The 11,992-nt window shown below is 39.9% G+C and overlaps 3 protein-coding genes across 3 annotated transcripts; 2 read left to right on the forward strand and 1 right to left on the reverse strand.

The window, feature by feature from the left end:
- Positions 1-1,262: 1,262 nt before the first annotated feature.
- On the reverse strand, positions 1,263-5,721 carry LOC126798817 (aminopeptidase P2). Its single transcript, XM_050525880.1, has 13 exons — positions 5,395-5,721; positions 5,044-5,169; positions 4,804-4,923; positions 4,121-4,396; positions 3,798-3,970; positions 3,271-3,525; positions 2,959-3,110; positions 2,650-2,840; positions 2,446-2,554; positions 2,194-2,348; positions 1,978-2,070; positions 1,703-1,783; positions 1,263-1,571 (listed from the first exon to the last, which is right to left on the reverse strand). The coding sequence occupies exons 1-13, from the start codon at positions 5,689-5,691 to the stop codon at positions 1,500-1,502; spliced, it is 2,100 nt and encodes a 699-aa protein (XP_050381837.1). The 5' UTR covers positions 5,692-5,721; the 3' UTR covers positions 1,263-1,499.
- Positions 5,722-7,387: 1,666 nt separating this feature from the next.
- On the forward strand, positions 7,388-10,444 carry LOC126798985 (protein AUXIN RESPONSE 4). Its single transcript, XM_050526087.1, has 2 exons — positions 7,388-8,658; positions 9,956-10,444. The coding sequence occupies exons 1-2, from the start codon at positions 7,456-7,458 to the stop codon at positions 10,208-10,210; spliced, it is 1,458 nt and encodes a 485-aa protein (XP_050382044.1). The 5' UTR covers positions 7,388-7,455; the 3' UTR covers positions 10,211-10,444.
- A 157-nt stretch (positions 10,445-10,601) lies between these two features.
- LOC126799581 (F-box protein At1g55000) lies at positions 10,602-11,898 on the forward strand. The gene is made up of 2 exons (XM_050526810.1): positions 10,602-11,105; positions 11,328-11,898. Exons 1-2 carry the CDS (start codon positions 10,644-10,646, stop codon positions 11,727-11,729), a joined length of 864 nt encoding a protein of 287 aa, XP_050382767.1. The 5' UTR covers positions 10,602-10,643; the 3' UTR covers positions 11,730-11,898.
- Positions 11,899-11,992: the final 94 nt, after the last annotated feature.

The following is an 11,992-nucleotide window of genomic DNA, read 5'->3' on the forward strand; positions in this document are numbered from 1 at the left end:
TGTCTTGAACTCTTGATCAACCAACTTCTGTATTGCTTTTGCCGAGAGAGAGAGACACACACACAAAAATATGGGTTGCTCTTCTCATAAAATCGGCAATGCATCGAAAAAAATCGATCATGATGCTCGTTGGTGTCGAACATCTTTCATTGATTTGTAAACATTGAGGTGGGTGTTTCATTGGTGTGTTGAAGGCAACAACATTGGCTATGGCCGGGTATGTTTTTGATTTGTTTCGGCTCCCAAAATTATGTTTTCGAAGTCCTTATTGTGTGATATTAATAGATTTTGGTTTCTGGTCCCGAATAGCGATCAATTTACCTCACACAATAGATATGAACTATGAAGGAGAGATTTAGAGATGATACCTTCGAAGGTCACAACCAGTAGGCTTCCATCAATGCTTGAGGTACTGTTTATCAGGTCTACCATGCATTCTTTATGCAATTGAATCTCTTAATTGGAAAGCTTGAAGCATTGACAGGTATATATCCTATCCTTTATACAATTGGGTATGTATATGCAAATTTTCTAGCTATACGTATATCAAAATCTTCTCTCTTTCTAAGAATGGTTGCTTCAAATAAAAAAGTCCACGTAGATTGAAGAATTGATATGTCGAGGCAATTGTCTGTTTACAATTTGATTAAATGTATCTCCAACATGATATCATTTATGTGATAGCCATAAGCAAACTTACCAAAGCATATTGCACATACACAAGTGGAGCGCCTAAATGTTGGAGCTGTTATTCTTTTAAACAAACGGTGCATGACAGTTGGTTGTGCAGCATCATTTCATACAATAGGACAGCATCACTGGCTACAATTGAATGGATCATGTATGTGACAGATGAATCAGTTATCCTGATGAGCAAACAATGGTAGTAGTTGTGTAGTTTCATTTGTATAATAGGACATATGTGCTAGCTAGCTCCAATATAATCTTTTTGTATGTGAAGTTTGATTTTATTCAACATGATGTGTGAAAAGCTTATCCATAGATCGTACAACTTCACTCCAGCCGTACAATCTTCTGCAACACAACCCGCGACAAGGTCGCGGGCATTGCCCTAGTACATTACTACATTACTATTGTAGAGACTACGTACATAGATTTCTTTTTCCATTCCAACATAAAAAGGCTAGCTGTATATGAAGTGGATAATTGCTATATATTCCTAAAAACTGAATACTACATGTCTACATTGCATGCAACATTGAGCTAGAAAGCAAAAACATATCATTCCAGAAGGATATAGCATGCTGCCGAAGCAAATTACAAGTTCATTGTCTCTCCTTTCTTCCACACATCAAAAACTAAAAGGAGAGATAATATCCTTTTTCTTATTCATTTTGAATAATATCATTGATAATCATACAAACTATCAAATATGCAGAGCAAAGTATGTACAGGCCTATACTTTCTTACCGTCTAATTATTGGCTTACAACAACAGCACTACAACAAGGGTACAACATGGAGCATATTGAGTAAGAGTCACTGCTTGACCAGTGGTCTTGTGTTGTTCCAAAGCCATTGGCGTGCAGAACCATCAAGCAATGGTGAGACCTGTCAGAACCGTGATTTTAGTTATTGTATGAAAAAAAATATCTATGAAGAAGCACGAGTGTATACCATATTGCCGATAGAACAGATCCTTTCAGGTAAATAATAAAATTGGCTTGTCAATTTGTACTGACCTTTTCCCAAACTTGTGAGTGATAATCATTAAGCCAATGAAACTCCGCACCAGAAAGCAAAGATAAGTCTATCAACTTAGTCTGCATGGAAACAGAATTGTTGTTTTCTTTCGTTTCTTTTTAAAGAATAACTCACTAGGACTAACTTGTAAAGTTAAATGAAGTCCAATCGGACCAACAGAGCGTTATATATCTTCTTCTTTTTTTGGCTTTTAAGGCCATGCTTAGTTGGGGAAAAGAAGATTTTTGAAACAAATAAATTAACAACTGCATACCTGTATGGGAACAAATGTGAGTTTTTCAAATCCAAGGTATTCAATTCCTCCAAAACGATTTGGCGTGTCAATTTCTTTCACAACAAGGAGATTCTGTATGAAAATCAGCATGTAATTCACTGAGCAAGAGTAGATGATCAAATAGCACAAGAATCTTCCATGGCGAATCAACAAAGAGAATGAGTATCATTGTTTACATATATTTAAGTGCAATACCTCAATACGGATGCCAAAGGCATGGTCTTCATAATAGCCAGGTTCATTGCTAACGATCATTCCACTCTGTAATGGAGTTGTATTTCCAAATCTAAAGCTAATACTTTGAGGACCCTCATGAACATTTAATGCAGCTCCCACACCGTGCCCAGTTCCTATTACAATGAGAAAAAATAACATAATAATACAGAAAAACAATAATTCAGCAGATGAAACAGTTCAAAGTAAACCAACAGATATTGTTATAAGTACCATGTCGGTAATCCAGTCCAATCTTCCAAAGAAAAGAGCGAGCAAATGCATCTAGGACAAAACCTGGAGTGTTTTCAGGGAATACAGCCTGATCAAGAGCTATGTGACCCTGCGATTGCACAGTTGCTTAGAGAGGTCCAAGAAACAACATTTTTTTATGCTAAAAATAAATATCTAGGAAACTCAGAGATATTTATCTGATACCTGTAAAACTCGGGTGAAGCAATCTTTTTGACGTGGAGAAGGTTCACCAAAATGTACGGTCCTTGTTATGTCAGTTGTTCCATCCACATACTGAGCACCACTATCCAAAAGAAAGAGTTTATTTTCATTCACAACACTGCAACTTTCTGGTTCTGGTTTATAATGTATAATAGCACCATTTGCGCCGGAGCCTGGAAGTTCATTCAAATTAATGAGCAATAAAACTGAAAGAAAAGTAATAATACAGAGAGGAGAAGAGGCGCTGAAGATACCACTTCGTAAAACTGATAATAAAGCAGTGAAAAGTACCACTTATGGTGTCAAAGCTTGTATCTAGGAAGCCTGGTTGCTTTGAACGAAATTCAAGAAGTTTTTCTGCAACTTCTACCTCACTTAGTTTCACATTCTTGTTGATTTGCTCTTCGATCCAAACCCAAAACTGCACTAAAGCAGCAGCATCCCTGCACAAAAATTACCGTTTGTCATATATCCATAAGTTGTAAGCATATTTGTCTTTGTAATGACAATGCAGAAAAGCTTTCTTATAACAGAATCAATAATATGCTGCATCTTCACAAAGAAAAGCAGAACACAGTCAACTTTGGACGAGGAACCAATTACCTTAAATGACAATTCCGCATCCCTTCTAACTCAGCATCATTTTTCAGTGCCTTTGCCAAAGAGATAGGGGACACCCTATACATTCCAGTGGGTCCTTCAGACCAACCATTCAAGTCATCATTTGCCTTAGTCTTACCTTTTTTCTTACTTTCAAGACTCTCGTAATATTTCTCACAAGCAGTGTTGTAGGTGTGGACAATAGCAGCATTTACAGATGATGCGTCCAACCAAATTTTAGCCCCTTTTGCTGCCAGACTGAATATATAAAACAAAAATAAAAGATTTCAATCATGCACTAAGTACCAAAAAGTTTATTCTTGCTCTTAATAAGATAGATTGTCAGGCTAGAAGCATAATTAAAACAAAATAAAAATTTAGTTTGCTTAACTATTACAGCCTAGAAATCCTAATCTCGCACCGGCCTGTGACTGTTACTGAAGCTGTACATGTGATTACTTGTACAAGATCACCACTTCGGTGAATTAAAAAATGTTTTGTATGCAAAGAAGGTTCAGCTCCAAACTAACCTTTCTACTTCAGAAAGAATGGAGTCGTATGGCTTCAATTCAACACCCGCATTTTCCAAGTGATTTAACACCTCAGTGCCTACTTTAGAAGTATCTACAAATAACTTTGCTTTGTCGATCTCCACAATCAGATAAGCATACATAACAGGTGAATGGGGAACATCACTTCCTCTCTGCAGAAAAACAGAACGACACACAATTTGGATCAGTACACTAAACTATAGGAGTGCAATTGTTTACATATTAATCTAAAAGTCATGATTTTCTATTTTGATTTTAAAGCATCACTTTCAAAGTAATGTTTGGAAGTATTAGTGTATTACCAAATTCAACAGCCAGGCAACTTCATCAAGCATAGATATAACTATCGCAGATGAACCAGCTTCAACAAGTTCAGACCTCAAAGATGATAACTTTGATGCCACATCTTTACCAGCATACTTCAGTTCATGTACTCTGATTGGTTTATTTGGAGGCTCTGGTCTTGATTCTTTCCATATTTCATCAACAAGATTTTTATCATACAGGAAAACCAACTCATGATTCTTCTTAGCAATGCCCTGCTTCAATTCCTCTGCAGCATCGGAAGAAAAGAGAAACTGATCCCTTCACAATATAAAGGAGAAGGTGGCATCACAAACAAGCAATATAAGAAATGACGTTGTACAAGGGAATCTAGCTTAATTAACTAAATTAGCATTAGATTACCTAAAAGAGCAATCATAATATGAAGAAAAAAAATGTATGAAAATGAGACAGTCGGTTGAAATGACTTTTGCTTTTCAATGTACAAGATAAGAGAAGAGAATCAATTCACTTTGCAGGGCACAACCAATCAGTCACGTTGTGCTTCATGTAACTCAATACAGTAAAGACTGAAGAGGCAGTTGATATTCATATCTAAAACTAACAAGTTCAAGAAGCCAAAAACAGTACAGCCCTAATGATCCAAACATGTATAAAAGATAACTGTAGCAGTGATTTTAAGAGAATAAGAATTGCTCACAGGGTCAATGCCAACTCTCCCCCCAGGGGCCAAAACATCATTCAGCCATTCAATAGTCGTAGGTACTCCATAATTACCAGCCCGCATGAGAATCCAGCTCGAGCTCAGCTGCTTTTCAGCCTAATAATAATCAAAAGAAGACTTCAATCCAAACTATACAAAACAAGAAACCACATCCTCCTAATCATACAACAAAGGAGCACGACGCCATCATCGATTTTTATTTTCATCCTCACACACCTGAAGAAAGTAGCGCCCATCTGTCCAGAGTGCTGCTTTATCCTTCGTGACGACAGCAGTACCGGCGCTCCCAGTGAAGCCTGATATATAGGCCCTCCTCATGTAGCATTCAGCAATAAACTCACTCTGAAATCCACCAGCCAAAAAAAAAGTCCAATCAGCTCTGAAATTCACAATAGTAACTCCGTAAAACGCACTAGCACATCATAGCACACAATTCAAACTTCAAATCCGATTCAAAACGCATAAGAAAAGCTCGTAATTTTTGTTAAACAGCAAATAAAATATATGTGGCTCAAAAACACAGACAATATCAAATAATGAGGGGGTGAAAAACGACGCAGTTTTGACCTGGTGAGCATCCTGAGAGGGGATGACGTAAGCGTCGATACCGAGGCCGGGCTTGGAGAAGATGCTCCGGAGAGCTCGGAGCTTAGCATCGGCGGAGGAGTGGGAATTGGGGTCGCGCTTGGGGCGGAGGTCGGAGGAGGGCTTGGCGGAGATGGAGGCGCAGCTGCGGATGGAGAGAGTGGGGGGTTTTGGGGAAATAGAGAAAAGTTTGGGGTGGGAATTGGGAGAGTGGAGAAATGAGAGGAAGCGGAAGTGGGAGAAGAGAGGACGCGTCCCCTGGGAGGAGAGAGAGAGCATCGTAGAAAGAGAATATGAGAGAGAGAGAGAGAGAGACCTTCAGTTTAAGTGTGTTTTTAACTGTTTATCACAGAAGCTTGGGAAGAAGGATACCGTTAAAACTGTATAAACGACAGCGACCAGTCATTTCCTAACTTTCCTCCCCAAGTTTTTCTATTTTCTCTTTTTCTTATTTATAAGTTACATTTCAGAGATTCAGATATTCTTCTCGCACTATGAGGTCCCTGATTTGAATCTCAATTTGTGAAAAAACATCCCGGTGATATGAAGAATGCGTCTGATTTAATGAGAGCTTCGAGAAGCTGCGAGTAGCAAGTCTATGTATTCCGATGAAGATGGTCGTGTTTTCTAGTTGATACGCATACTGGAATATCAAATAAGTAGTGAAGTAAATATACATTAATCCTCATCAGCTCAACGAACCTATGATGTGTGTAATTATATTTTCTTTAATTATAAATAATTGTATCTCAAGAGACAATGGCCAAAAGGTACTATATGCCGATCTCTACAAAACAAGCTGAGTAGAGACTATAATTAAGGTGTAGAATATTGGTATCGACATATATAGGTATTAGACTTTTGTAAAATGAAAATGTCGAGAATATTGGGAATTAAAAGGTATTCAAAAAATGTTAACTTCACATGCTATGTCACCCTACACTGCTACACATCATTTTTTTAGTTCAACTTTCTTCATAAAATGGTTATTTGAAGGAAGTTCACAGACGTTTCTCACAAAATGATTTTCTAACTACACAAAATAGTATCTAGAGGAAATTTGCTGCGAACTTCCACACAAAATAATTTTCTGAATGAAGTTCGCAACGAAGTTTCCACACAAAATTATTTTATGAAAAAACTTCATTCACAAAATGAATCCATCTAAACTAGAGCTGTGTTCGGATCTTAATTAATTATTTTTAAATAAATCTGAAAACTAGGATCAGAGCGGACAATTTGAAACTGGTTATTTTTAAACCAGTTGCCACAATCTTATCAAACGCCCACAACCCATATTAATTATTCGTTTTCAGGTTTTGTATTTTTCAAGATAGGATCCGAGCGGATCCGGATTCGAATTGAATCGGTTCGTGAATATGTAACCCTATAATCTTCGTAATACATTCAAGCCTTTGATGCGATATATAATTATATAACTCTATCAATAAGCAAGAGAAATTAACCAAATTACAAACTATCCCACAATATAATATATAAAATCTTAGACAAGTAAACTAACATTCAATTTTAAAGTAAAAAAAAAGACAATCCCCAATAAAATTTTTAGTTCTTTCAATTAAATCCTCTCGCACGAAAGCAAATGCACTAGGAGATTTGTAAAAGTTGAATGACAAGTTTGATTCTAAATAACCCATCAACAAAAATTACCCTGATAATTTAACTGTTCATATCGTTTTAGTATAGATCTAACGGTAATTGGTTCCTATATTTTTTTTAGAAAATAATTCGACCCATATCTAAATTTTCTTAATCCGTTCGGATTCTAAATAAAAAACCTAAATAAAAAACATTTAAAAAAATCCGATCCGACCCACTTTATTGGCCTGGGATCGGACCGGTTTTGTTTGGACCCGATCCAAATGCACAGCCCTAATCTAAACGGGTCGTTGTTGGTGAATATTCCTCATCATTTCCACTCCCACTTACTCACGTTTTTCATTTCCCACTTTCCAGGCTCGCAATAGATCCATCTCCATTCCAATTCAAAACACCAAAACAAACCTCCAACCTTTCGCAGAAATGGTGATCATCACAGAGGAAGAAGACGACCATAAACGACACTCAAAACCCTCCCCAAGACCCAAACCCACCCCTTCCTCCAAACCATCAAAACCCTCTCCGCCCTCAAAACCACCCCAAAACGTCCAAAACCCATTCGCCTTCTGGTTCTACTTCACCGTCACAGTCGCCATCATCACCCTCATCTTCATCTCCTTCTCCTCCCTCTCCCCACAAGACCCCAAGTCCTGGTTCCTCAGCCTCCCCACCCCGCTCCGCCACCACTACTCCAAGGGCCGCACCATCAAGGTCCAGACCCGCCCCGACCAATCCCCCTTCCAAGTCTTCACCTCCGAGAAATCCGTCACCGAATCCGAGAAGGTCATTATCGTCCACGGCCTCGGTCTCAGTTCCTACGCCTTTCGTAATGTCATCGACGCTTTGGCCTCCAGAGGGGTCCACGTCGTGGCGTTTGATCTGCCCGGGAACGGGTTTTCGGATAAATCAACGGTGGAGATTGAAGACAGCGGGGGCGGGTTTCTCGGGAGGTTTAAGTTTGTCGTTAGTGAGATTCAGGAGAAGGGTTTGTTTTGGGCGTTTGATGAGATTGTGGCAACTGGGCAGGTGCCGTTTGAGGAGATTGAGGCTCGGGCATCGAAGAGGAAGGTTGAGAAGGCTATTGAGCTGGGGCCTGTGGAGATTGGGAAGGTGTTGGGGCAAGTGATTGAGACAATGGGGCTGGCTCCTGTGCATTTGGTCTTGCATGACTCGGCTCTGGGGATGGTGTCGAATTGGGTTTTGGAGAACGCGGGGAGTGTGAGGAGTGTGACATTGATTGATACCGGGTCGAAACCGGCTGGGGCTTTGCCCTTGTGGGTTTTTGAGGTGCCGTTGGTGAGGGAGGTGGTGTTGGGGGTGAGCTATGCTCATGCATTGTTGGTTAGGGTGAGTTGTTCGAGAGGGGTTGGTGGTGCGGAATTGGATGCGCATAGAGTTCTTTTGAAGGGGAGAGATGGGCCGAGGGCGATTGTTGGAATGGGGAAGAAGTTGAATTATAGCTTTGATATTGCAGAGTGGGGTGGTTCGGATGGACTGAAGGGAGTGCCAATGCAGTTGCTTTGGTCTGGTAGTTGGTCTAAGGAATGGAGTGAAGAGGGACGCCGAGTTGCCAATGCACTTCCAAAGGCAGCTTTTGTCACTCATTCTGGTGGAAGATGGCCTCAGGTGAGGGTTCAATCTGCTTGCAAACTACTGCTTGTTTTTCCTGTATGTTATATATTAATACTATTTTAGATTCTGTTAATACCATTTAGATTACTTTTGACTGGGTAACTGGGTTTCAGTTTCCTTATACTACTGTCCCTAAATATGAAATGTGAGAGAAATTTACTTGCCAAATAAACTTGGATCTAATGAACATCAGCTAATGTTTTATACGTATATGTGACTTCAAAATTAATATACACAGAATAGCAATGGTTTTTGAGTAAGAGTCCCTGTAGAGCTATAAATTGTCAGGAATAACTCTTGTATGGCTGGTCATGATTCAAAATCACTAGAATTGTAGAAATTGCTAGTGCATTGTGGTAGAATTCACAGCTATCTTGCCAATTGCGTGATCTAAAACGGCTGTGTGGGAATGGGATACTTGTAGTGTAGTACTCAGTGGCTTTTTAAGTTGTTTTAAAGTGCTGTGAACAATTGAGACTTGATGTATCTTGAATCATTTCTCAGCTTTTTGGGGGGAAGTTACAACCTTTGAAATCGAGGTAGTCTGCATGATCCAAATCAACTAAGAATTGTGTACCATATTTTTACAAGCTGTACTAGTCATGGTTTATGTTTGCCTGGACTAATTTTTCTTGTTGTCTATTTTCCATGAATTGCCAAGAGAGACTGTTTGAAAGCTCTTTTCTAAAAGATACAGAAAGACTGTTACGTACTGCAACTTTTTGTGGCCAATGTTGTATTGATGAGTTAAAAATGTTTTCTGGAAAGGACTTGTCTTGTGTATCTCTTTTTAGATTTTACCTTTTGCATCTGTGTTACATCATACAATTGATACAAGCAGACCTGCTTGTGATTTTGGTTTTCCTTTTTGCTGTTTTTACAATGAATATTCCCTTCTTGCAAAAATGTAAACTTTATCTGCACTGTAGGTTAAAAGATACGCTTTACAAGGTAGCACAGTTGCTGCTGCTTTTGGTATCCTGGGGCAGTGATAGCATGTCATATGTACAGTGGTTAACCAAAATGTGTTTGAAGTAACAATGCATATTGTTCAAATGAGACAAAAACATGATTATAACATTGTCTTAAGTACTAATCTATGAAGTAAGAGTGTTGTTCCAAGTTCTAGTTGGATCCATAATGTGTTTGGTTAACAAAACTACATTGCTATGTCATACTAGCGGGATAATGTGTTCTAGTTCTGCAATACTTGAAATGGTTACTCTATTATATTGCTCTATTTTTTTTCACTTTGGAAAGTCCAATAAGTTGTCATCCTTTGTCAATACAGGAGGATGCAGCCGATGAAGTAGCTGGGCACATTGCCAATTTTGTATCCTCACTACCTGCTACTGTCAGGAAAGTCCACGAAGAGCCGATCCCTGAGCATGTTCAAAAGATGCTGGATGAAGCCGAACAGAGCGGTAATCATGGACATGTTCATGTTCATGGTCATGCTGGGCATGAAGAACATAATCACAATGTTCATGGTGCTGGAGCTGGTTATCCTGATGCATACGGCCTTGGTCATGGTCACGGATGGTGAAGACTACAACCCTACTCAATACGTTTTGTTTTATTTTCTTTTCTTTTCTTTTCTTTTCATTTCACCCGGGTAACAGTGGGGCTAGATAATTAGATTTTGGCCACTGGCTAACCATTCGAAACTTTCATCTATTGTACAAGATGCCTTGAATAGCAAGTTTGTTGTGCTGAATGTTTGAAGCTTGAGAGATGTTGTATCTTTTATTACAAGTAAAGAAAGGAAGCTGATTGATATGAGTTTCTGTTTCTTTCTAGTCGAAATTGTAATAATTTACCCAAACCGGGTCTATTTCCAATTATTTATTCAGTAAATAAAGTCTAAAAACCATAGCCGCGCAAGTTAGTTGGCTGTTGACTCCCGCGTCTTATCATCATCGCCCAACAGTCGACTCCCAAAACGACGTCGTGGCTTAGCTTCAAGGCTAACATAATCGATGGCCCTTAAAACCCGGCGCATTTCCACCATCCGCTCTCGGCTTTTTAAAACGACGATGGGTTGCTGCGGCGACGAAGAAAACGACGACGATATCTTCAACCCTCCCACCTCCACCCTACACGACTCGTCGTCGTCCTCCTCCGACTCCACCACCATATCTCCGATGAACTCTCACTTCTCCGCCCTGGCGTGCCGCGACACGCTCCGCGTCATCTTCGAGGAGCTTCCGATCCCGGACCTCGCTCGGTCCAGCTGCGTCTGCCGCGCATGGAACTCCGTCGCCTCCGATCAAGAGATCGTCGCCAAGGCCTTCAAATCGCCGTGGAGGCTGAAGGAGGTGATCGGAAAACCAGCCTCCGGAAGCTTCTGGAGAGATAATAGCCTCGGGAAATTCGCCATCTCGCACCGAATTTCCCGCGGCGATAGCGTCGCTAGCCTCGCCGTCAAGTATTCCGTTCAGGTAACGATCACGGCCGTCCCTGTGTTCTGTTTGCTTATTAATTTCAGAAAATGAAAAATTCAGTTCAAAATGTCGATAATATCCTCGATATATTTGATTGTGCAAATAGTCCTCGAGATTTCATAATTCATACAATGTACGTTGATGTTGAAATGTTGAAATTTTGTTTGATTTATGGGTAGCTTGGGAATTTTTGGTCATTGATAGTGTGCTTCTGATCAGGTGATGGATATAAAGCGCTTGAACAACATGATGAGTGAGCATGGAATATACTCGAGGGAGAGGTTGTTGATTCCAGTAAGCAATGCCGAAATGCTTGTGGGAGCTACCTGCTACGTCGAGGTGGATCCCTGTGCTAAGAGAGAGGTTGCGGTGTTGTATTTGGAAGATGGTCCTGACCCGAAATCAATGAGCTCTTGCGCTTTGTCGCCGAAGAATGCCGAGAGCAGTGGAGCAAATTCTGAGCTAGGAAAGAAGAGGGTTCTCGAGTCTCTGAGGAGAAGCATGCAGGTTGATGATGCCACTGCTCTGTACTACTTGTCCATTGCTGATGGGGATCCGAGAGCTGCATTGTCTCAGTTCTCGCAGGACCTTAGATGGGAGAGTCATTCGGCCTTGGCTTAAAGCATTGCAAGCAAGTCTTTTCCAATTGTGTGTTGATGTTTCAATATAACGACTCTATATTACTAAGTGTGTGCGTGTGTGTCTTGCTTAATCTTGTAAATACGTACTGAAGCTGTAACTTGGGACTGTCCATTTCCATTATCAAATATAATATAGCATGTGTTCGGAAAGAGAATCTTGATTGCTTGTTGGTTGGATTCCTCATGGAATTGTGAAACAGCATTGATCTTATTGTGAGAAGCAGGACAGTGGGGATCCAGCAT

The sequence above is a fragment of the Argentina anserina genome, chromosome 6 (assembly GCF_933775445.1).
Source record: "Argentina anserina chromosome 6, drPotAnse1.1, whole genome shotgun sequence".
Lineage (NCBI taxonomy): Eukaryota > Viridiplantae > Streptophyta > Magnoliopsida > Rosales > Rosaceae > Argentina > Argentina anserina.